Source organism: Somniosus microcephalus, chromosome 11, assembly GCF_052327205.1.
Source record: "Somniosus microcephalus isolate GS21.2 chromosome 11, FLI_Smic_1.0, whole genome shotgun sequence".
In the NCBI taxonomy this organism is placed as follows: Eukaryota; Metazoa; Chordata; class Chondrichthyes; order Squaliformes; family Somniosidae; genus Somniosus; species Somniosus microcephalus.
In genome coordinates this window covers 230,669,318-230,695,822 of record NC_140997.1, presented here as the reverse complement: position 1 = coordinate 230,695,822, position 26,505 = coordinate 230,669,318, and the positions used below count along the sequence as shown (strand labels likewise).

The following is a 26,505-nucleotide window of genomic DNA, read 5'->3' as shown; positions in this document are numbered from 1 at the left end:
TTGTAATTATCTATGGAATCAGCTTCCACCACCTCTTCAGGTCGAGCGTTCCAGATCCAGACAACTCTCTTAAGTGGACAAATTTCTCCTCATCTCCCCTCTAGATCTTTTTCCAATGATTTTGAATCGATGACCTCTGGTTATTGACCCACTCGCCAGAGGGAACAGTTTTTCCCTATTTACTCTGTCAAAACCTCTCATCATCCTGAAAACCTCGATTAGTTCACCTCTTAACCTTCTCTGTTCCAAGGAGAACAGTCCTAACTTTTCCAACCTCTCCCCATAACTGAAGCCCCTCATTCCCGGTAACATCCTGGTAAACCTCCTCTGCACCCTTTCTAAGGCTTTTACATCTATCCTGAAGTGTGGGGCCCAGAATTGTCCAGATTTCTGCAGCTGAGGAGAAATTTCTTTTACGCAGCGAGTTGTTATGATTTTTGTTTTTTAATTCTATTTTTTTTTTAATTTATTCATTCTCGGGAAGTGGGTGTCGCTGGCAAGGCCAGCGTTTATTGCCCATCCCTAGTTACCCTTGAGAAGGTGGTGGTGAGCCGCCTTCTTGAACCGCTGCAGTCCGTGCGGTGAAGGTGCTCCCACAGTGCTGTTAGGGAGGGAGTTCCAGGGTTTTGACCCAGCGACGATGAAGGAATGGTGATATATGTCCAAGTCGGGATAGTGTACGACCTGGAGGGGAACTTGGAGGTGGTGGTGTTCCCATGGGAACATGCTGCCCTTGTCCTTCTAGGTGGAAGAGGTCGCGGGTTTGGGAGGTGCTGTCGAAGAAGCCTTGGCGAGTTGCTGCAGTGCATCTGGAATGGATCTGGACTGCGCCGCCTGAAAGGGCGGTGGAAGCAGATTTAATAGTGACTTTCAAAGGGGAATTGGGTATATACTTGAAAAGGGAGAATTTGCAGGGCTACGGGGAAAGAGCAGGACAGTGGGACTAATTGGGGAGCTCTTTCAAAGAGCCGAAGCAGGTGAGATGGGCCAGATATCCTCCTGCTGCGCTGTACGATGCTATGAATGGGGGAGGGGGGGGAAAGTGGGGCAAGAAACTGCAACACGATTCCCTTCAGAGACCCTTTGCAAAAAAGGGATGGATTTGTTTGGGGCCTGTGCTCCGAACCATCTTTAACCTGGAATCCTGCTTCTCTGAAACTCATGCACAAGTTGGCAGGCGGGAGGGGAATGTTACCGAGGCAAAGAAAATACAACTGTCAAAGTAGGAACAGATTGAGCCGGGCAGAAAGCCCTTTTGTTTAACCTGAAATGAGTGGGGCCCAGGAAGAGATTAAACTCGGAACAGAATCTTTTCTTCTTACTTTGTGCAAAAAAACTGTTGTCGGCCGAAAATGTAACGAGCGGTTCAGATTTGTTAAAAGCCAGAAACACCTTCCACATGAGCAGTCTTTCTCCACTCCACACAAAAAAGGATATTTACATTTTAATAAAAATGCAAAAGAAGCAGAGCGGGAGATGAGGAGAATTTTTTGTTGTTGTTATGACCTGAATGCGCTTCCTGAAAGGGCGGTGGAAGCACATTCAATAGTGATTTTCAAAAAGGAAATCGGATAAATAGTTGAAAAGGAAAAATTTGCAAGGCTACGGGGAAAGAGCAGGGGGGAGTGGGACTAATTGGATCGCTCTTTCAAAGAGCCGGCAAGGTGGGCCGAATGGCCTCCTTCGGTGCTGTATGATTCTACTTCAGCTCCTTGCTCCACCCACTGAGATCTGGTATGATCCTACGTGACAATTGCTCAGTTACGGTGCCAACTTGGCTCAGCTGGTAGCCACATCCCCGCCAGGTCAGAAGGTTGTCCCCGCTCCAGGGACATGTTCACACAACGATACCAAAATACTGCGGATGCTGGAAATCCGAAATAACAACAGAAAACTGCTGGAAAAACTCAGCAGGCCAGGAGGCAGCATCAGTGGAGAGAGAAACGGAGTCAACGTTTCAGGTCGATGACCTTTGGTCAGTTCTGACGAAGGGTCTTCGACCTGAAACGTTGACTCGGTTTCTCTCTCCACGGATGCTGTCCTGGCTTGCTGAGTTTTTCCAGCATTTTCTGTTGTTATTTTACATGTTCACACAATGTAGGCTAATTTTGCAGTGCAGTGCTGAGGGAGTGCTGCATTGTTGGAGGTGCCGTCCTTGGGATGAGAGGTCCAACCGAGGCCTGTTCAACCTGGCAAGAACATAAGAACATAAGAAATAGGAGCAGGAGTAGGCCATTCGGCCCCTCGAGCCTGCTCCACCATTCAATGAGATCATGGCTGATCTTCTGCCTCAACTCCATTCACCGGCCCATTCGCCATATCCCTTGATGCCCTTACTAGTCAGAAATCTATCGACTTCTGTTTTGAATATACCCAATGACTGAGCCTCCACAGCCCTCTGGGGTAGAGAATTCCAAAGATTCACCACCCTCTGTATGAAGAAATTTCTTCTCATCTCAGTCCTGAATGGCCTACCCTTTATCCTGAGGCTGTGGCCCCTGGTTGTAGACTCCCCAGCCAAGGGAAACACTCTCCCAGCATCCACCCTATCAAGCCCTGTAATAATTTTGTATGCTTCAATGAGATCCCCTCTCATTCTTCTGAATTCAAGAGAATACAGGCCTAGTTTACTCAATCTCTTCTCATACGACAGTCCCGCCATCCCAGGAATCAATCTCGTGAATCTTCATTGCACTCCCTCTATGGCAAGCATATCCTTCCTTAGGTAAGGCGACCAAAATTGTACACAGTACTCCAGGTGTGGTCTCACCAAGGCCCTATATAATTGGAGTAAGACTTCTTTACTCCTGTACTCAAATCCTCTTGTAATGAAGGCCAGCATACCATTTGCCTTCCTAATGGCTTGCTGCACCTGCACATTCACTTTCAGTGACTCATGTACAAGGACACCCAGGTCCCTTTGAGCATCTGCATTCTCCAATCTTTCACCAGTTAGGAAATACTTTCTTTTCTCTTTTTTCTACCAAAGTGGATAACTTCACATTTATCCACGTTATATTCCATCTGCCATGTTCTCGCCCACTCACTGAGCCTGTTGAGATCCCCTTGAAGCCTCTTCACATCCTCTTCACAACTGACACGGCCACCTAGCTTTGTGTCGTCAGCAAATTTGAAAATTTAGTCCCCTCATCCAGATCATTGATATAGATTGTGAATAGCTGGGGCCCAAGCACCGATCCTTGTGGTACCCCACCAGTCACAGCCTGTCATCCTGAAAAAGACCCGTTTATCCCTACTCTTTGTTTTTTGTCTGCTAACCAATTCTCAATTCATGCAAGTATATTACCCCCAATTTCATGTGCCCTCTTGTGTGGGGCCTTATCGAAGGCCTTCTGAAAATCCAAATACACCACATCTACTGGTTCCCCTTTGTCTGCTCCACTAGTTACATCCTCAAAGAACTCCAATAGGTTTCTCAAACAGGATTTCCCTTTCATAAATCCATGTTGACTCTACCCAATCTTCTTACTATTAGTTTCTAAGTGCCCAGTTATTGCATCCTTTATAATAGATTCCAGCATTTTCCCAACTACTGATGTGAGGCTAACAGGTCTGTAGTTCCCCATTTTCTCCCTCCCTCCATTCTTAAATAGCGGGGTTACATTTGCTATCCTCCAATCTGCAGGAACCGTTCCAGAATCTATAGAATTTTGGAAGATGACAACCAATGCGTCCACTATCCCAATGGCCACCTCTTTCAAAACCCTAGGATGTAGGTCATCCGGTCCTTGGGATTTATCGACTTTTAGTCCCATTAACTTTGCTAGTACTGTTTTTTTACTAATAATTTCTGTAAGTTCCTCATTCTCGCCACACCCTTGGTTTTCTTGTATGTCTTCCTCCGTGAAGACAGAAACAAAGTATTTATTTAATTTCTCTGCCATTTCCTCATTCCCCATTATAAATTCTCCCGTCTCTGACGGTAAAGGACCTACATTTACCCTTGCTAGTCTTTTCCTTTTTACATACCTATAGAAGCTTTTACAATCCGTTTTTATATTTTTCGCTAGTTTGTGCTCATATTCCATTTTCCCTTTCTTTATCAATTTCTTGGTCCCCCTTTGCTGATTTCTAAAAAGATTATGAAGGAAGAACGAACAAACTGGCATATATACAGTGCCTTACTGTTTCCCAGAGTCCCATGGCTCTTCACAAACAATGAAATTACTCTTTGTAAGCGCAGCCTTTGTTTAAAAAAAATTAATTCTCGGAATGTGGGTGTCGCTGGCAAGGCTGGCATTTATTGCCCATTCCGAATTGCGCTTCAGAAGGTGGTGGTGGGCCGCCGCCTTAAACCGCTGCAGTCCGTGTGGTGAAGGTGCTCCCACAGTGCTGTTAGGGAGGGATTTCCAGGATTTTGACCCAACGACGATGAAGAAACGGCTGATATGTGTCCAAGTCCGGATGGTGTGTGACTTGGTGGGGAACTTGGAGATGGTGGTGTTCCCATGTGCCTGCTGCCCTTGTCCTCCTGGGTGGTAAAGGTCACGGGTTTGGGGTGTACTGACGAAGAGACTATTCAGAGAAACGCCATTTTTCTCATAGTGAGGCCTCACAAACAGGAATGAGGTAGAATTTACATCACCGAAACAGGCCAAACTGGTCGATGCCGGTGTTTATGCTGCACACACGCCTCTTCCCACCCCTTTTCATCTCACCCCATCAACATCTCCTATTCATTTCCTCCTCCTGTATTTATCTAACTTCCCCTTAAATGCATCTGTGCTATTCGCCTCAACCACTCCCTGAGGTAGCGAGTTCAAGAAAGAACCTCTGAGCACTTAACGCAATTCATCAAAATGTAACGGAAACGAGGACGTGATCCCTCTATTACCATAGGTACACCACAACCGATTATATGGTCAGGCCTTCTGCTATACAGATTAACAATGTAAGCTATGTGTTGCCACGTCTGGGCCTAGTATTTAAAGGGGAGGGGCAGCGCTCTAACCTTTAAAGGGGAGGGATATCGCCCTTTATTTATGTCAATAGCAACGGTTAATATGAATGAGCAGTTAATCTATTTCTGATCGTGTAGGTTGAGGGAGGTCTGTTGACCAGGTAACGCATCACACATTAAAACATATTGGCTTGAGCGCAGTTTTTCTCTCCTCCTCATACTATTTTGGCATAAGCTTTCTAAATACCCCGAGTTTACATTGCTGTAAGTACTGAGGGTGAGTCTTGCCAGCGGCTGCATAAGGGAATCAAACAATCGGTGAAGATGTCTGATGTTACATGTGAAATATCAAGCATGCCACTTGATTAAGTGGTCTACAGGGCTTAAATGTTGCCAATTTTCAGCCGTCAATCAGATTGGAGTTGTTCTAGAATCATACAGCACAGAAGGAGGCCATTCGGGATATTGTGCCTGTGCTGACTATCCAATTAGTCCCACTCCTCTTTCCCCATAGCCCTGCAAATATTTCATTTTTTAAGTATATATCTAATTCCCTTGTGAAAGTTACTATTGAATCTGCTTCCACATCCCTTTCGGGCAGTGTGTTCCAGATCACAACAGCTGTGTTTAAAAAAAAAAGGCAATGATAAAGAAATGTCTCTTCATCTCCCCCTGGCTTCTTAAATCTGTCTTATAATATGGTCAAATGGATTGTCCTGAATTCCTCCCCCCCCCCCCCACCCTTACCTTCCTCTGGTTAACGACCCTCCTGGTGGAACCAGTTTCACCTTATTTACTCTATCCACACCCCTCATGATTTTGAACACCTCTATTAAATCTCCCCTTAACGTTCTCTGCTCTAAGGAGAACAACCCCAGCTTCTCCAGTCTCTCCGCATAACTGAAGTTGCGAATTATGTCTCCGGCCACACACGGAGGAGTGACTCAGCTATTTTAACATTATGGGTTAGGACACTGGGGCGGCAATACTGGAGCGAAGACCCACTCTCCGGTTTTGCTTACAGCGTAGTGCCGGTTTCCTATTAACCTCGTTAGAGAGGTCATAGAAACATAGAAAAATAGGAGCAGGAGTCGGCCATTCGGCCCTTCGAGCCTGCTCCACCATTCAATATGATTATGGCTAATCCTCTATCTCAATACCACATACCCGCTCTCTCCCCATACCCCTTGATGCCTTTTGTGTCTAGAACTCTATCTCCTTAAATATATTCAGTGACTTGGCCTCCACAGCCTTCTGTGGTAGAGAATTCCACAGGTTCACCACCCTTAAGTGAAGAAATTTCTCCTGACCTCAGTCCCCTGACCCCTCGTTCTAGACCCCCCAGCCCCGGTCAACAAAATGGGGGGCCTCTGACGGAAGTTTCGAGAACCCATGAGAATTTGGGTGGGTCCTCCTGACCCTGTCAGAAGCTCGAATTTCCGGCAGTTCATATTGTCGGAGCCCTGTCAGCTGCTGGCTTGTCATGGCTAGCACAATCTCAAAATGAAGCTGCCAGTGATGGTGATTGTATCCCGTCTGGAGCAGGATGACAGCGTGGAAGCTGGAATACGAGAAGCAGCAAAGGGATAATTTATAATAAATCATTAATGGCTGATCATTTCAAAATGACCTATCTAGTAATTCTGCTGCTGAGCTTCAAATCCAAAATCCATAAGCCTGGAGATTACTGATGGTAATATCGACAGACGGACATTTAAAGCTTTTCTACAAAGTTCCTCTGCCCGATATTTTAGTGGAGCTGTTAACCCATTTAAAATATGCAGGTTAATGCTGTGTTTGAAAAGTAGGAGGAATGTGATATGAACACGTTAAGTGTTTGGTAATATCAGATTGAAGATAATTGACAAAAGAAGCAGAGGGGAGATGAGGAGAAATGTTTTTTACTCAGCAAAGTGTTGTGATCTGCAATGCACTGCCTGAAAAGACGGTGGAAGCAGATTCAACAGTGACTTTCAAAAGGGAATTGGATATATAGTTATATAAAGGAAAGATTTACAGGGCTATGGGGAAAGAGTGGGGGAGTGGGACTAATTGCTCTCTGCTCTAAGGTGAACAACCACACATTCTCTGGTCTCTCCACATTCGGTCCCATCTCACGAATGCCACTTTGCACATGGAGTTTCCTCGTTTTTCGTGCTAACTTTCGACGTGGCAAATTAGGTCCACTAATTCGATTTAAGGCTTCTTTCCTCCTTTGCTTGGACAGTTTCCTTTCATCTTCCCTGTTTTCAAGTCATCGAGCCATCACCTGTCCTAACCCATCCTTTCCCAGGACCTCAAAGCAGTGGAACTCCTCACCGCCCTCAGTCTCCCCTTCCTCCTCCAACCAACACTTCATCCAAAGGCTTTCAGAAACCCAAGATGGCATTGCCTAATCAGCATCTCTTAATCTGTTTTCTGCACAACTCTTCTCAGCCTTGCTAGTGTCCTGCACTATGGATCTTTCATTTGTAAATGAACAGCCTCTTCCTAACAGGGACTATGGCCCAATCCAATACTTCCCCTTTAAGCATATCCGAGATGTAATCCAGGGTCTACTCTGCGAGCGTCACACATCGTGGATCTTGTCCAATGTTTACATAGTTGTGACTAGTTGTATATAAAGACTCTGCAGAAACATTTTCCTGTCTTGTAACCCAATAGTCTATGAAAAAATGCACATCCCAGTGGAGACCCATCCTCCCCTCACACCAGTAGCGGAAATCCAGGCTTATTTTCTCATCTACAGCCATTGAGGCTAATTGTAGCTGACCGGACTGCAATCAGTAACACAGCACAACAGACCTTCCTCGTCTGTACGGCTACTCATTGGAGCCAACATCGGCGCCCCTGGGGGATTGTTAAAGTCAACTCTCTGGTCTTATGTTACTGGTACAAATTGCTCCCATTATGGTCTTGGAACTGTTCCAAACAGTTGTGCCTCACAACACTAAACTGTGGACTGTTTCCGCCTCATCATCATCATCTTGCATTAATATAGCACCTTTAACGGAGGGAAAGATATTAGGAGGGTTGACTAATAGCTTGGTCAAGGAGGTAGGTTTTAAGGAGGAGAGAGAGGGAAAGATGGAGAGGTTTAGGGAGGCAATTCCAGAGCTTAGTGCCTGGAAGGCTGAAGGCACGGCCCTCAGTGGTAGGACAAAGGGAATCGGGGGGGGATGTGTAAGATGCCAGAGTTGAAAGGACGCAGATTTCGCGAAGGGTTGTAGGGCTAGAAAAGGTTACAGTGAGATGGAGGGGGCGAGGCCATGAAAGGATTTGAATACGAGGATAAGATTTTTAAATCGGTGTTGGGGAACCGGGGGCCAATGCAAGTCAGCGAGCACAGGGCGGGTGGGTGAACGGGACTTGGTGCGGGCGCTCCTTAAAGTCTCACCGCACGGGCTAGAAACAGAGGAACACTCATTGTATCAACAGAAGGGCTTGGCAGTATTTGATGTAAATAGAAACATAGAAACATAGAAGATAGGAGCAGGAGTAGGCCATTCGGCCCCTCGAGCCTGCTCCGCCATTCAATGCGATCATGGCTGATCATCCAAATTCAGTACCCTGTCCCTGCCTTCTCCCCATATCCCTTGATCCCCTTAGCCTTAAGAAATATATCTAACTCCTTTTTGAATATATTTAATGAATTGGCCTCAGCTGTCTTCTGTGGTAGAGAATTCCACAGGTTCACCACTCTCTGGGTGAAGAAATTCCTCCTCATCGCAGTCCTAAATGGCTTACCCCTTATCCTTAGACTGTGACCCCTGGTTCTGGACTCCCCCGCCATCGGGAACAGCCTTCCTGCAACTAGTCTGTCTAGTCCTGTTAGAATTTTATAAGTTTCAATGAGATCCCCTCTCATTCTTCTAAACTCTAGTGAATATAAGCCTAATCGACCCAATCTCTCTTCATACGTCATTCCTGCCATCCCAGGTATCGGTCTGGTGAATCTTCGCTGCACTCCCTCCATGCCAAGAACATCCTTCCTCAGATAAGGCGACCAAAACTGCACACAATACTCAAGGTGTGGTCTCACCAAGGCCCTGTACAACTGCAGCAAGACATCCTTGCTCCTGTAGTCATAGAGTCATAGAGTCATAGAGTTTTACAACACAGAAAGAGGCCCTTCGGCCCATCGTGTCCGCGCCGCCCATCCACCCCTGTCCTGTCTAATCCCATTTTCCAGCATTTGGTCCATAGCCTTGTATGCAATGGCATTTCAAGTGCTCATCCAAATGTTTCTTGAATGTTGTGAGGGTTCCTGCCTCTACCACCCTTTCAGGCAGTGAGTTCCAGGTTCCAACCACCCTCTGGGTGAAAAAGTTCCTCCTCAAATCCCCTCTAAATCTCCTGCCCCTTACCCTGAATCTATGCCCCCTTGTTATTGACCCCCCTACTAAGGGGAAAAATTCCTCTTTATCTACCCTATCTATGCCCCTCATCATTTTGTACACCTCAATCAGGTCCCCCCTCAGCCTTCTTTGCTCCAAGGAAAACAACCCCAGCCTGTTTAGTCTTTCTTCATAGCTGAGGTGCTCCATCCCAGGTAACATCCTGGTGAATCTTCTCTGCACCCTCTCCAAAGCAATCACATCCTTCCTATAGTGAGGCGACCAGAACTGCACACAGTACTCCAGCTGTGGCCTCACCAGCGTTTTGTACAGCTCCATCATAACCTCCCTGCTCTTATATTCTATGCCTCGGCTAATGAAGGCAAGTATCCCATATGCCTTTTTAACCACCTTATCTACCTGTTCCGCTGCCTTCAGAGATCTATGTACATGTACACCAAGGTCCCTCTGACCTTCTGTACTTCCTAGGGTCCTACCACTCATTGTGTATTCCCTTGCCTTATTTGTCCGTCCAAAATGCATCACCTCGCACTTTTCAGGGTTAAATTCCATTTGCCACTTTTCCGCCCATCTGACCAACCCGTTTATATCGTCCTGTAGCCTGAGGCTTTCCTCCTCGCAATTTACCACCCCACCAATTTTCGTGTCATCTGCGAACTTACTGATCATACCTTTTACATTCTCATCCAAATCATTTATGTAGATCACAAACAACAAGGGACCCAGCACCGATCCCTGAGGTACCCCACTGGACACAGGCTTCCAGTCACAAAAGCATCCTTCGACCATCACCCTCTGCCTCCTGCCACTCAGCCAGTTTAGGATCCAACGCGCCAAGGCACCCTGGATCCCATGGGCTCTTACCTTCTTGACCAGTCTCCTATGCGGGACTTTGTCAAAAGCTTTACTGAAGTCCATGTAAACCACATCCACAGCATTTCCCTCATCCACCCCCCTAGTCACCCCCTTGAAAAATTCAATCAGATTTGTCAGACATGATTTACCCTTGACAAAGCCATGCTGACTATCCCCGATTAATCCTTGCCTCTCCAAGTGGAGACTAATTTTGTCCCTCAGAATTTTTTCCAATAATTTCCCTACCACAGATGTTAGGCTCACTGGCCTGTAATTCCCTGGTTTATCCCTGCTACCCTTCTTGTATAATGGTACTACATTAGCTGTTCTCCAGTCCTCTGGTACATCCCCTGTGGCCAGAGAGGTTCTGAAAATTTGTGTCAGAGCCCCTGCAATCTCCTCCTTTGCCTCCCACAGCAGCCTGGGATACATCTCGTCCGGGCCTGGGGATTTATCCACTTTTTGGCCTGCTAAAACCGCTAGCACCTCCTCCCTCTCGATGCTAATATGTTCAAGTATGTCACAGTCCCCTTGCCTGATTTCTATGTCTGCATCGTCTCTCTCCATAGTGAACACAGATGCAAAAAATTCATTTAAAACCCCGCCTACATCATCTGGCTCTACACACAGATTGCCACTTTGGTCCCTAATGGGCCCTACCCTTTCCCTGGTTATCCTCTTGCCCTTAATATACTTATAAAACATCTTAGGATTTTCCTTTATTTTGCTCGCCAGTGTTATTTCATGGCCCCTCCTCGCCCTCCTAATTTCTTTTTTAAGTATGCCCCTGCACTTTTTATACTCCTCTAGGGCTTCTTCCGTCTTTAGTCTTTTGTAACTGCCAAAAGCCCCCCTTTTATTTCTAATGCATTTTTGTATATCCCTTGTCATCCAAGGTTCCCTTTGCTTGTTGGTCCCACCCTTGACCTTTACAGGAACATGTTGGCGTTGTACTCTCTCTATTTCCCTTCTGAAAGTCTCCCACTGTCTTGATGTGGATTTTCCTATAAGTAGCTGCTCCCAGTCCACTTTGGCCAGATCCTGCCTTATCATATTAAAATCGGCCTTCCCCCAATTTAGAACCCTTATTTCCGGGCCGTCTTTGTTTTTTTCCATGACCACCTTAAATCTCACCGAATTATGGTCACTATCGCCAAAATGCTCTCCTACTGACACTTCCACCACTTGCCCGGCTACATTCCCCAGAATTAGGTCCAGTATCGCCCCCTCTCTTGTAGAACTTTCTACATGTTGGCTCAAAAAGCTCTCCTGGATGCACTTTAAGAATTCTGCACCCTCTAAGCCTTTCACACTCTGACTATCCCAATTTATATTGGGGAAGTTGAAATCCCCCACTATTATTACCCTATTATTTTCGCACTTTTCTGAGATTTGCCTACATATCTGTTCCTCTATCTCCCCCTGACTGTTTGGGGGCCTATAGTACACTCCCAGCAAAGTGCTTGCCCCCTTTTTGTTTTTAAGTTCTACCCATATGGCCTCATTAGAGGAACCCGCTAATATATCATCCCTCCTTACAGCAGTAATTGACTCCTTAATTAATATTGCAACACCCCCTCCCCTTTTACACCCCCCTCTGTCTCGCCTGAAGATTCTATACCCCGGAATATTGAGCTGCCAGTCCTGACCCTCCCTCAACCATGTCTCCGTGATAGCAACAATATCGTACTCCCATGTGTTCAACAACAACTTCAGTTCGTCCACCTTATTTGCAAGACTCCTTGCATTAAAATAAATGCCTTCCAGCCCTGCCATATTCCCTTTTGCCTTCGCATATTTGCTCTGCCTTGTTTTTTTCTCTGTATTTGGCTGTAAATCACCCCCTGCTATAGCTCCACTCTGTACCCCATCCCCCTGCCAAGTTAGTTTAAACCCCCCCCAGCAGTGCTAGCAAACCTCCCCGCAAGGATATTGGTTCCCCTCTGGTTCAGGTGTAAACCGTCCGACTTGTACAAGTCCCACCTTTCCCAGAAGCAGACCCAGTGATCCAGGAAACTAAAGCCCTCCCTCCTGCACCATCCCTTTAGCCACGCATTCATCTGTTCTATCCTCCCATTCCTATACTCACTAGCACGTGGCACCGGGAGTAATCCAGAGATTACAACCTTTGAGGTCCTGCTCTTTAATCCTTCACCTAGCTCCCTAAATTCTTGCTGCAGGACCTCATCCCTCTTTTTACCTATGTCGTTGGTACCAATGTGGACCACGACCTCTGGCTGTTCACCCTCCCCCTCCAGAATGCCCTGCAGCCGCTCAGTGATATCCTTGACCCTGGCACCAGGGAGGCAACAAACCATCCTGGATTCACGTCTACAGCCACAGAAACGCCTATGTTCCCCTTACTATAGAATCCCCTACCACTATTGCTCTCCCACTCTTTTTCTCCCCTTCCTGGGCAGCAGGAGCACCCCCAGTGCCAGGAAGTACTCGAATCCTCTCGCTATGAAGGCCAGCATACCATTTGCCTTCTTAACTGCCTGCTGCACCTGCATGCTTACCTTCAGCGACTGGTGCACAAGGATACCCAGGTCTCGTTGCACTTCCCCTTTTCCCCAATCTATTGCCGTTCAGATAACAATTTGCCTTCCTGTTTTTGCAACCAAAGTGGCTAACCTCGCACTTATCCACATTATACTGCACCTGCCATGCATCTGCCCAATCATCCAACCTGTCCAAATCGTACTGGAGTTTCTCTGCATCCTCCTCACAGCACACATGCCCACCCAGCTTTGTGTCGTCTGCAAACTTGGAGATATTACATCTAGTTCCCTCGTCTAGATCATTAATATATATTGTGAATAACTGGGGTCCTAGCACCGATCCCTGCGGTACCCCGCTAGTCACTGCCTTCCACTCGGAAAAAGACCAGTTTATTCCAACTCTTTGCTTCCTGTCTGCCAACCAATTTTCTGTCCAAGTCAGTACCTTGCCCCCAATCCCATGTGCTTTAACTTTGCACGCTAGTCTCTTATGCGGGACCTTATCGAAAGCCTTCTGAAAGTCCAAATACATCCAAATAGATATCTGTATAATTGTCACTAAGTAAGTCTGACATAACATTTTAACTGGTCACTTCCGGAACTCTCTCGAATGTTATTCTACATGCCCAGGCCAAAACATCTGTCTGAAAGCCACCAGACACCATATACAGGGAGTAAAAATAGGCTCCGACTACACACTGCTTCCTGGGATGGGGCTGGGGAGCCCAGAAACAGGAACGCTGTATCCATGCATTTCACAAAGATGGAAAGATTTGCATTTATACAGCGCCTTTCACGACGTCAGGACGTCCCAAAATGCTTTACAGCCAATGAAGTACTTCTTAAGTGTAGTCACTGTTGTTGGAAACAAAGCAGCCAACTGCATGCAGCAAGATCCCACAAACAGCAATGTGATAATGACCAGATAATCTGTTTTAGCGATGTTACATAGAAACATAGAAACATAGAAGATAGGAGCAGGAGTAGGCCATTCGGCCCCTCGAGCCTGCTCCATCATTCAATGCGATCATGGCTGATCATTCAAATTCAGTACCCGGTCCCTGCTTTCTCCCCATATCCCTTGATCCCTTTAGCCTTAAGATGTTGGTTGAGGGATAAATATTGGCCCCAGGACACCGGGGAGAACTCCCCTGCTATTCTTCGAAATAGTGAAATGGGATCTTTTACGTCCACCTGAGGGGGTCAGACGGGGCCTCGGTTTAACGTCTCACCCGAAAGACAGCACCTCCGACAGTGCAGCACTCCCTCAGCACTGCACTGGAGTGTCAGCCTAGCTTATGTGTTCAAGTTGAACCCACAACCTCTGGTTCAGAGGCAAGAGTGCTACCACTGTGCCATGGCTGACACCTTCACACAGGGGCTTGCTGTAACTCATCCCCCTCCATCGCCATGCAGCCAATACTCTGCACAGGATGCTGCGCCAAGTGAAGAGAGTCAGCAACAAAAAAGGGATAAAGAATATCTTAAGACAGTTTGGGGGCTTTTTGTACTGATCATTGTACTTTAGCAATATTATTAGTCGTTTCTGCACTGTACTGTCCTCCTATTTCTCCTAAACTCTAAATGTGCCACCTGACACACTCCAGGTATCATCTTGCCTCAGTTGGCGACACTCTCACCTTTGGTCAAAGGTTTGTGGGCTTGAGCCCCACTCCAGGGCTTGAGCACATGGTCTCAGCCCACCTGTCAGTGCCGTGCTGAGGAGGCACCGCATTGTTGGAGGTGAGACATCAAACCAAGGCCCTGCCTGTCCAGGTGCGTAAAAGATCCCATGGTCCTACTCAAAGAAGGGCAGGGGAGGTTGTCCAGTGTGCGGGCCAACATTCCTCCCGCAACCAACACCACCAGAAATGGATCAGCTGGTCATTTATCTCATTTTCTGTTTGTGGGACCACGGTGTCTGCGAATTGGTCGCCACGTTAGCCTACATAACAACAGCGATTAAACTTCAAAAGTAATTCATTAGTTGCGGATTTTCTTTGGAATGTTCTGAGGATGTCATTTATCAATGAGATGCAGTTCCTGCTTCCCTCGACCCTATTCCTACTAAACTGCTGACCACCCAACTTCCCTTCCTTACTCCCATGTTAGCTGATATTGTTAATGGTTCTCTCTCCTCAGGTACTGTCCCTCTCTCCCTCAAATCTGCCGTCATCACCCCTCTCCTCAGAAAAACAACCTTTTGACCCCTCCGTCCTTGCAAACTACTGCCCCCATCACCAACCTCCAAAGTCCTTGAATGTGTTGTCGCCTCCCAAATACGTACCAATATTTCCCAGAACTCCATGTTTGAATCCCTCCAATCAGGTTTCCACCCCTACCACCGTACCGAAACGGCTCTCGTCAAACTCACAAATGACATTCTATGTGGCTGTGACAAAGGTAAACTGTCCCTCTTCTTCCTTCTCAAGCTGTCTGCAGCCTTTGACACAGTTGACCACACCATCCACCCCCAACACCTCTCCACAGTTGTCCAGCTGGGTGGGACTGCATCCGCCTAGTTCCATTCTTACCTATCCAGCCGTAGTCAGAGAATCACCTGCATTGGCTTCTCTTCCCGCTCCCACATCGTTACCTTTGGTGTTCCACGAGGATCTATCCTTGGCCCCCTCCTATTTCTCATCTACATGCTGGCCCTCGGCGACATCATCTGGAAACACAGTGTCAGTTTCCACTGTACGCTGCCAACACCCAGCTCTACCTCACCACCACTTCTCTCGACCCCTCCACGGTCTCTAACTTGTCAGACTGCTTGTCCGACATCCAGTACTGGATGAGCAGAAATTTCCTCTAAAAGCCATTGTCTTCAGTCCCCGCCACAAACTCCGTTCCCTAACCACCGACTCCATCCCTCTGCCTGGCTATTGTCTGAGGCTGAACCAGACTGTTTGCAACCTTGGTGTCATATCTGACCCAGAGGTGAGCTCCTGACCACATATCCGCGCCATCACTAACACCGGCTATTTACACCTCAGTAACATCACCCGTCTTCGCCCCTGTCTCAGCTCATCCGCTGCTGAAACCCTCATCCATGCCTTTGTTACCTCTAGACTTGACTATTCCAACGCACTCCTGGCTGGTCTCCCACATTCAACTCTACGTAAACTTGAGGTCATCCAAAACTCGGCTGCCCGTGTCCTAACTCGCACTAAGTCCCTTTCACCCATCACCCCCTGTGCTCGCTGACCTACACTGGCTCCCGGTTAAGTAACGCCTCGATTTCAAAATTCTCATCCTTGTTTTCAAATCCCTCATTGGCCTCACCCCCCCTGTCTCTGTAACCACTTCCCGCCTTACAACCCCCGAGATATCTGCGCTCCTCTAATTCTGGCCTCTTGAATATCCCCGATTTTCATCGCTCAGCCATTGGCGGCCTTGCCTTCTGTTGCCTAGGTCCTAAGCTCTGGAATTCCCTCCCTAAACGTCTCCACCTCGCTACCTCTCTTTCCTCCTTTAAGACGCTCCTTAAAACCTACCTGTTTGACCAAGCTTTTGGTCACCTGCCCTAATTTCTCCATATCGTGGCTCGGTGTCAAATTTTGTTTGGCAACGCTCCTGCGAAGCACCTTGGGACCAATGATCCCTTTAATTTTTTTTGGGTGCGCGACCCCTTTTAGGGGCTGTGCGGCCCATTCAAAATACCGCACAGGCGTGGTTTTTCCCATTTAAAAGCCGGTGAGCCGGCTGCATGGGTGCTCCAGAGCGCTGCACAGCCGTGCAACAATGCAGCTTAAAGGGAATATTGTTTGGGAGGTTTAACTAAGGTAAAGGCGCATATAAATACAAATTGTCATCGTTGTTCAAATCCCTCCATGGCCTCACCCCTCCCTACCTCCTCCAGCCCTAAAACCCTCCGAGATTTCTGCACTCCTCCAATTCTGGCCTCTTGCACATCCCCAATTTTCTTCACCCCACCATTGGCGGCCGTGCCTTCAACTGACTAGGCCCTAAGCTCTGGAATTCCCTCGCTAAACCTCTCTACCTCTCTCTCCTCCTTTAAGAAGCTCCTTAAAACCTGCCTCTTTGACCAAGCCTGTCCTAACACCTCCTTATGTAGCTCGATGTCAAATTTTGTTTGATAATTGCTCCTGTGAAGCCCCTTGGGGTGTATTATGATGTTACAGGTGCTATATTAATGCAAGTGGTTGTTGTTGATCTTTTCAGCGCTACTTTCAGAGGACAAAGCAGCTCGTTTGATTGGCACCCCATCCACCACCTTAAACATCCACTCCCTCCACCACCAGCGTACCATGGTTGCAGTGTGTACCAACTACAAGATGCACTGCAGCAACTCGCCAAGGCTTCTTCGGCAGCACCTCCCAAACCCGCAACCTCTTCCACCTAGAAGGACAAGGGCAGCAGGCACATGGGAACACCAGCACCTCCAAGTTCCCCTCCAAGTCACACACCATCCTGACTTGGAAATATATCGGCCATTCCTTCATCGTCGCTGGGTCAAAATCCTGGAACTCCCTAACAGCACTGTGGGAGCACCTTCACCACACGGACTGCAGCGGATCAAGAAGGCGGCTCACCACCACCTTCTCAAGGGCAACTAGGGATGGGCAATAAATACTGGACATGCCAGCAACGCCCACATCCCATGAACGAATAAAAGAAAAAACTTTTTTTATCCGAAGTGGAGTTCCCTACATGATGTGCCATATGGGCTTTTGCTTAGGATTCTCAATAGTGAAAAACAAGTTAGTCCTGGAACTGTGTTAGGCTGGTTGTGAGGATGTCAAACACACAGCTCTATAAGGTAATAGTTGTGAAGTAAATTGATGTGTTTAAGAGGGAGATGGACACTTACTTGCTTACTAAGGAACATGGGGCATAGAAACATAGAAACATAGAAGATAGGAGCAGGAGTAGGCCATTCGGCCCTTCGAGCCTGCTCCGCCATTCAACGAGATCATGGCTGATCATCCAAACCCTAGCACCTGGTCCCTACACTGACAGCCATCCCACCCAAGCCCTATCCCCGTAACCCCACGTATTTAATCCCCCCTAACACTAAGGGTCAATTTTAATCATGGCCAATCAACCTAACCCGCACATCTTTGGACTGTGGGAGGAAACCGGAGCACCCGGAGAAAACCCACGCAAACACAGGGAGAATGTGCAAACTCCACACAGACAGTCACCCGAGGCCGGATTTGAACCCGTCAATTTGGATTTTAAAAAAGGTACCACAGGTAACAACAATGGCAGAGCAGGCTCAATGGGATGAACCTACCCTTGATCCTGTGTTTTTTTTAATTTGTTTTTATGGAATGTAGGCATCGCTGGCAAGGCCAACATTTATTGCCCATCCTTAATTGCCCTTGTGAAGGTGGTGGTGAGCTGCCTTCTTGAACCGCTGCAGTCCGTGTGGTGAAGGTGCTCCCACAGCGCTGTTAGGGAGGGAGTTCCAGGAATTTGACCCAGCGACGATGAAGGAACGGCGATATACTTCTAAGTCAGGATGGTGTGTGACTTGGAGGGGAACTTGGAGTTGGTGGTGTTCCCATGCGCCTGCTGCCCTTGTCCTTCTAGGTGGAAGAGGTCGCGGGTTTGGGAGGTGCTGCCGAAGAAGCCTTGGCGAGTTGCTGCAGTGCATCTTGTAGATGGTACACACTGCAGCCACGGTATGCTGGTGGTGGAGGGAGTGAATGTTTAAGGTGGTGGATGGGGTGCCAATCAAGCAGGCTGCTTTGTCTTGGATTGTGTTGAGCTTCTTGAGTGCTGTTGGAGCTGCACTCATCCAGGCAAGTGGAGAGTATTCCATCACACTCCTTACTTGTGCCTTGTAGATGGTGGAAAGACGTTGGAGTCAGGAGGTGAGACACTCACTGCAGAATACCCAGCCTCTGACCTGCTCTTGTTGCCACAGTATTTATGTGGCTGGTCCAGTTAAGTTTCTGGTCAATGGTGACCCCCCCAGGATGTTGATGGTGGGGGATTCGGCGATGGTAATGCCGTTGAATGTCAAGGGGCGGTGGTTAGACTCTCGCTTGTTGGAGATAGTCATTACCTGGCACTTCTATGGTGCGAATGTTACCTGCCACTTATCAGCCCAAGCCTGAATGTTGTCCAGGTCTTGTTACATGCGGGCATGGACTGCTTCATTATCTGAGGAGTTGTGAATGGCACTGATCACTGTGCAGTCATCAGCGAACATCCCCATTTCTGACTTTATGTTGGAGGGAAGGTCATTGATGAAGCAGCTGAAGATGGTTGGGCCTAGGGCACTGCCCTGAGGAACTGCTACAGCGATGTCCTGGGGCTGTGATGATTGACCTTAAACCACCACAACCATCTTCCTTTGTGCTAGGCATGACACCAGCCAGTGGAGCGTTTTCCCCCCGATTCCCATTGACTTCAGTTTTACTAGGGCTCCTTGATGCCACACTCAGTTAAATGCTGCCTTGATGTCAAGGGCAGTTACTCTCACCTCACCTCTGGAATTCAGCTCCTTTGCCCATGTTTGGACCAAGGCTGTAATGAGGTCGGGAGCCGAGTGGTCCTGGTGGAACCCAAACTGGGCATCAGTGAGCAGGTTATTGGTGAGTAAGTGCCACTTGATAGCACTTTCGATGATACCTTCCATCACTTTGCTGATAATTGAGAGTAGGCTGATGGGGCGGTAAGTGGCCTGGTTGGATTTGTCCTGCTTTTTGTAGACAGGACATACCTGGGCAGTTTTCCACATTGTCGGATAGATGCCAATGTTGTAGCTGTACTGGAACAGCTTGGCTAGAGGTGCGGCTAGTTCTGGAGCACAAGTCTTCAGCACGATAGCCGGGATGTTGTCGGGGCCCATAGCCTTTGCTGTATCCAGTGCATTCAGCCGCTTCTTGATATCACATGGAGTGAATTGAATTGGCTGAAGAATGGCTTCTGTGATGGTGGAGACCTCAGGAGAAGGCCGATATGGATCATCCACTCGGCACTTCTGGCTGAGGATGGTTGCAAACGCTTCAGCCTTGTCTTTTGCACCAACATCATTGAGGATGGGGATATTCATGGAGCCTCCTCCTCTCGTTAGTTGTTTAATGGTCCACCACCATTCACGACTGGACGTGGCAAGACTGCAGAGCTTTGATCTGATCCGTTGATTGTGGGATCACTTAGCCCTGTCTATAGATGTTGCTATAACATCTTCTGTGAGCGAGCTAAGAACACAAGAATAGGAGCAGGAGTAGGCCATACGACCCCTCGAGCCTGCTCCACCATTCAATAAGATCATGGCTGATCTTTGTCCTCAACTCCACTTTCCCTCCCAATCCCCTTTTCTCTTGATTTCCCAAGAGATAAAAATCTATCGATCTCGGCCTTGAATAAACTCAACGACTCAGCATCCACAATCCTCTGGGGCAGAGAATTCCAAAGATTCACAACCTCTGAGTGAAGAAATTCCTCCTCCTCAGTCTTAAATGGCCGGCCTCTTATCCTGAGACTGTACCCCCTAGTTCTAGACTCTCCAGCCAGGGGGAAACAACCTCTCAGCATCTACCCTGTCAATCCCCCTCAGAATCTTATGGGGGAAAAATTCAGTCGCGCCCCCTTTGGGGCGCTAACTTCGCCAAGCCACTACTTTTAGCACCCTGAAAAAGTAAGCGCCCCAGCGCCCTAAATTCACTGGTAGCGCCCCAAGAGGGAGGCAGGGCGCTACTGGAAGTGCTCCTCCTCGCTCTTGGGGCGCTACCAGGGAATATCGCGGTGCTACGTGCAGCCACACCATGCGGTACTGCAGGCCTTCCTCCCCTTATCAAAGTGGAGGGGCCTTGCAAAGCGCGACCCGGGGCCCAGGGATCGGGGTGCCGACAAAAGAGCCTGGCAGTCAAGAGGCTGCATAGGAGGCCGGGGACGGCAAAGGGAGCAGCTGCTGGCAGGCACCTCCCCTTTGATTATCGCCGCCCCGGCCGCACGTACGCACCCCTGTCCCTGTTGGACATTGCGTCCAGCGGTAAGTCAGGGGGCGCTACCGAAGTTCGCAGCCGGGGTGCAAGTGGAGTGCTGCGCACAGCGATGACATCATCGCCGGAGGCGCAGCACCATGGGGGTGCTACTGGTTACCGCCGCCGCTAACCTCCCGCTGAATTTCACGGAGGGCGTTAGCGGCGCCGTGCCCAGGCGCTAGTTGCTATGCACCCCATTAGCACGCCCCCTCCCTCTTAGGGCACTAACGGGAGCCGCAAAGCAACCAAATTTTGCCCCCTATATGTTTCAATGAGATCACCTCTCATTCTTCTAAACTCGAGAGAGTATCGGCCCAATCTACTCCATCGCTCCTCATAGGACAACCCTCTCATCCCAGCGATCAATCTAATGAACCTTCCTTGCACCACCTTCAAAGGCAAGTATATCCTTCCTCACATAGGGAGACCAAAATTGTGCACAGTACTCCAGGTGTGCTCTCACCAAAGCCCTGTACAACTGTAGCAAGACTTCCTTACTCCTGTACTCAAACCTCCTTGCAATAAAGGCCAACATACCATTGGCCATCCTAATTGCTTGCTGTACCTACACGCTAACTCTCTGTGTTTCCTGTACGAGGACACCTAAACCTCTCTGAACACCAACATTTAACAGTTTCTCACCATTTAAAAAAATATTCTGTTTTTCTATTCTTCCTACCAAAATGAATTACATCCTACTTCCCCACATTATACTCCATCTGCCACCTTACTGCCCACGCACTTAACCTGCCCACATCCCTTTGCTGGCTCTTTGTGTTCTCCTCACAGCTTACTTTCCCACCGAACTTTGTCAGCAAACTTGGATACATTGCACTCAGTCCCTTCATCCAGGTCATTAATATAGATTGTAGATAGCTGAGGCCCAAGCACTGGTCCTTGCGGCACCCCATTAGTTACAGCCTGCCAACTGGAAAATGACCCAATTATCCCTACTCTCTGGTTCCTGTCCTTTAACCGATCCTCTATCCATGTTAATATAATGGCCCAGAAATTCGGGTCTCCACGGGAGAGTACGCACGGGGTACTCACGCGCAGGCCCAACGAAAGTGCCAGTTTCGTGCATGCACTGCGCATGTGCGGGAAACCGGCACTTCCGTTCCCCTGAAAGAAGGGGTTGATAGGTGGAACGCGTGCGCCGGAGAGGCAGCGCGTGCGCATCGAACTTACGTTTGTTTTCCAGGTTTCTCTGGGAGGGTAAGTCTCCAGGAGTTACACTTTTAAAAAGCAGGCGCAAGACCTGCTTTTAACAAGGTAAGTGGTGAATTAATTATAATTAAAACATTTTTTCCACAGGTTTATTATTTTTATATACTTTAAAGAAAGGTAAGTTTATTTTTAGCCCCATTAGAAAATGTAATTAATTTTTTTCAAAAATTTAAATTATTGTTTAAAATAGTTATTTAATGTAATTTATAGTTATTTTAAAAATGTGATGTTTTCTTTTAAATTTATTTGAAGTTTTAATCAAATCAAATCAAATCAAATCAACTTTTATTGTCATTGTTAGTGCACAAGTGCAGTACAACGAAATGTAGGCTTGCGGCTCCCGAGAGTGTACAATTTGGATTAGGACACTTAAACATTTCAACATACATTTGTACATATATATTAGCATAAATATGACCATAATAAAGTGAATAAAGTGCATCGGCAGATGCGCAGGCTTTAGTGTTTATTTGTGGAGTTCAGTAGAATGACAGCCCTGGGAAAGAAGCTGTTCCTAAATCTGGTCGTACGGGTGCAAATGCATCTGTAGCGTCTTCCAGATGGTAGGAGGGCGAACAGACTGTGGCTGGGGTGGGTAGGGTCTTTGATGATGGTCCGTGCCCTCCGTAGGCAGCGTTTCTGATATATATGTTCTATGGTCGGTAGCCGGGTGCCGGTAATGCGTTGGGCAGTTTTGACTACCCGCTGCAGGGCTTTCCGGTTATGGGAGCTACAGCCGCCGTACCATACCGTGATACAGTTTGTCAGGATGCTCTCTATAGTGCAGCGGTAGAAGTTAGAGAGGATCGGGGGTGACAGATTACATCCCTTCAGCCTCCTCAAGAAATATAGGCGCTGCTGGGCCTTCTTCACCAGAGAGGAGGTGTTGAGGGACCAGGAGAGGTCTTCCGTGATGTGGACTCTGAGGAACTTAAAGCTGGCCACCCTTTCCACCTCCGCCCCATTGATGTGGATGGGGGTGTGACTTCCGCCTTTGGACTTCCTGAGGTCCACGATTATTTCCTTTGTTTTCTTGGTGTTAAGGGCCAGGTTGTTGTCGGCGCACCACTTCACAAGATGCTGGACCTCCTCCCTGTAGGCTGACTCATCATTGTTGGTGATCTGGCCTACTACTGTGGTGTCATCTGCAAACTTGATGATGGTGTTGGAACCATTAACAGCCACACAGTCGTGGGTGAAGAGGGAGTAGAGGAGGGGGCTCAGCACACATCCTTGTGGGGCCCCCGTGTTCAGGGTCGGGGGGGGGGGGGAGGTGTGGTTACCTAATTTGACAGACTGGGGTCTGTTTGTTAGGAAGTCCAGGGTCCAGTTGCAGAGGGAAGTGTTCAGGCCAAGAGTTTGGAGTTTGGTGGCCAGCTTATTGGGGACGATAGTGTTGAATGCTGAGCTGTAGTCTATAAACAACATTCTGATGTAGGTCTCCTTACCATCTAGGTGATTCAGTGCCGAGTGTAGAGCAGTAGTGATTGCATCCTCCGTTGATCTGTTTGCCCGATAGGCAAACTGGTATTGGTCAAGGGAGGCAGGAACACTGGCTTTGATGTGGGCTAAGACCAGTCTCTCGAAACACTTCATTATGATGGGTGTGAGTGCGACAGGTCGATAGTCGTTCAGACACGTCACAGCCGCTTGTTTAGGCACAGGAATGATGGTGGCGGTCTTGAAGCATGTAGGGACTACTGCCTGGGCCAATGACAGGTTGAAGATGGCAGTGAAGACATCAGCCAGCTGAACACCACATTCCTTGAGTACCCGTCCAGGGATGCTATCCGGTCCAGTAGCCTTTCGTGTGTTCACTCTGCGTAAAGCGCCCCTTACGTCGGAGGTCGACAGAGTGAGCACCTGGTCTTCCGGGGGTGGCAAGGCTTTGGTAGCCGGCTCCTTGTTGTCCCTGTCGAAGCGAGCGTAGAAGTTGTTAAGCTCCTCCGGGAGGGAGGCGTCGCTGACCGGGGGACTGGTGTTTTTGCCTGGTGACTGGTGATGTTTTGGGGCTTATAGTATTTATAGGTTTGACAGCTCTTCCTGTCAAACTTATGAATGGAGCATTCCCTGCTACCATTGGCTCTCCATGGCCCACGTGATCCCAGGGGATGCATCGAACTAACTGCGCCCCTGGGATACGCAAGCACTGTGCGCCGGCAGTTGGAGGAGGCCCAGGATCGGAATCCCACAGGGGCCCACAGCTCAACGGCCGGCGCGCTAGGTAAGTGCAGGTCGGGGGCTTGCACCCGCGGGAAGCCCCCGACCCGAATTTCTGGGCTATTACCCCGAACCCCATGAGCCCTAATCTATGCCATGTTTTTGTGAAAGATCCAGTCCATGTTTTGTTAGTGATCCATTCAACATTTTATGACAGATCAATTTGAATAAAGTGTGAGTTTAGGAGCTCATGGTTGAGGAAGAAGGTGAAATCGACAGTAAGGGCAACAGAGCTGAGCAATTGTCTTGTGTGTACGGCAGTCACTCATCTCCAAAAAGAAGGTGCTGCATATAAACACTTTCCTGAGGGACTGTTGTGCCTGAGTTAAGAGCCGGCAGATGGTACTTACTGTGATCGTGTGAAAATACGAACAGGGATTGACCCGTGAGCATCGTAACAACTTCCATGTAGCGGCCGCTGTGTTCTCCTGCACCATGTATTATCATCACTAGAGCCCTGGAGAAATTTGGTGAAAGAAGAATTGAGCAGCAGAACAGCAAGCATCACCTTCAATGTAAAACAAGTCACGCTAAAACCCTGTAATTCAACCCGAATTCCACCTCCGTAATATCGCCAGTCTCCGCCCCTGCCTCAGCCCATCTGCTGATGAAACCCTCATCCATGCTTTTGTTACCACCATACTCGATTATTCCAAGTCCCGTTCGCCCATCGCCCCTGCGCTCACTGACCAACATTGGCTCCCTGTCCAGCAATGCCTCGAACATAAAATTCGCAACCTTGTGTTCAAATCCCTCCATGACCTCGCCCCCTCCCTATCTCTGTAACCTCTTCCAGCCCTACAAACCTCCACAAACTCCGCATTGCTCCAATTCTGGCCTCTTGCGCATCCCCGACTTCCTTCGGCCCACCATTGACAGCCGTGCCTTCAGCTGTCTCAGCCCTAAGCTCTGGAATTCGCTGCCTAAACCTCTCCGCCTTTCTACCTCTCTCTCCTCCTCTACGACGCTCCTTAAAACCTACCTCGTCACCTGTCCTAATATCTCCTATGTATCTCGGCATCAAATTTGTCTGATATTTGCTCCTGTGAAGCTCCTTGGGATGTTTTGTTACATTAAAGGCAATATACCAATGCAAGATGTAATCAGCTGGGGATTATCGGCCCAGGTGGATGTTTCAGGTGGATGATCTACTATCAGTACTGGGAGAAGTTACGGATGTAACAGGTTTGAAGCAAGATCAGATCAGGGGACAAGGGGAAGGGTGAGGAAAGAACAAAAGGGAAGGTCTGTGATAGGGTGGAGGGCAGGAGAGTTTAAATGACAAAAAGGATGATGGTGCAAGGCAACAGGGAGTGGTAATGGACATCCTGGGGGTCACCATTGACCAGAAACTGCACTGGACCAGCCACATAAATACTGTGGCAACAAGAGCAAGTCAAAGGCTGGGTATTCTGCGGCGAGTGTCTCACCTCCTGACTCCCCAAAGCCTTTCCACCATCTACAAGGCACAAGTCAGGAGTGTGATGGAATACTCTCCACTTGTCTGGATGAGTGCAGCTCCAACAACACTCAGGAAGCTCGACACCATCCAGGACAAAGCAGCCCACTTGATTGGCACCCCATCCACCACCTTAAACATTCACTCCCTCCACCACCGGCGTACCGTGGCTGCAGTGTGTACCAACTACAAGATGCACTGCAGCAACTCGCCAAGGCTTCTTCGGCAGCACCTCCCAAACCCGCGACCCCTTCCACCTAGAAGGACAAGGGCAGCAGGTGCATGGGAACACCACCACCTCCAAGTTCCCCGCCAAGTCACACACCATCCTGACTTGGAAATATATCACCGATCCTTCATCGTCGCTGGGTCAAACTCCTGGAACTCCCTACCCAACAGTGGTTCAAGATGACAGCTCACCACCACCTTCTCGAGGGCAATTAGGGATGGGCAATAAATGCTGGCCTTGCCAATTATGCCCAAATCCCAGGAACGATAAGAAGAAAGGTGTTCCCTGCGTTCGTTCGCACCCAGCCTGATACAGCAATAAGCAGATTTACCAACTTTCCCACGTTCGGGGAGTGGGGAGCAGGAAGTGGAGCCTGGCTCATGAGATCGCGGTGTCCTGGTCTCCAGCCTCAGAGTGTGTTCCAGCTGTGCATGGGCCAAGCCAGATGTTCCCTGTATTTCTCTCGCTTTCTACTTCGGCAGAGCCATGGGGCAGTTTGAGTCTATTCAAGAGCGACCCATCGAAACCCACTCACACAATGTTTCCTCCGTCTCTTTGTAAAGGCAGCCAGAATGAGCCTTGGGAATGAACTCCTGTACATGGGTGCTGGAGCTGAAAGAAAGGGTTCCTAGATCCTTCATTTCTTTATATCCCCCGTCAGTCTTCCCTCCCAAACTCTTAGAATCATAGAATGATACAACACAGAAGGAGGCTTTTCGGCCCATTGTGCCTGTGCCGGCTCTTTGAAAGAGCTCTCCAATTAGACCCACT

The 26,505-nt window shown here is 48.3% G+C and overlaps 1 protein-coding gene across 1 annotated transcript in view; it reads right to left on the bottom strand.

The window, feature by feature from the left end:
- Positions 1 to 26,505, bottom strand: part of mgll (monoglyceride lipase) — a 98,628-nt gene that overhangs the window by 60,397 nt on the left and 11,726 nt on the right. Inside the window, exon 3 of the mRNA XM_086002108.1 lies at positions 24,397 to 24,503. Coding sequence (XP_085858234.1) covers positions 24,397 to 24,503 — 107 coding nt within the window. The remainder of the gene's footprint in view (positions 1 to 24,396; positions 24,504 to 26,505) is intronic.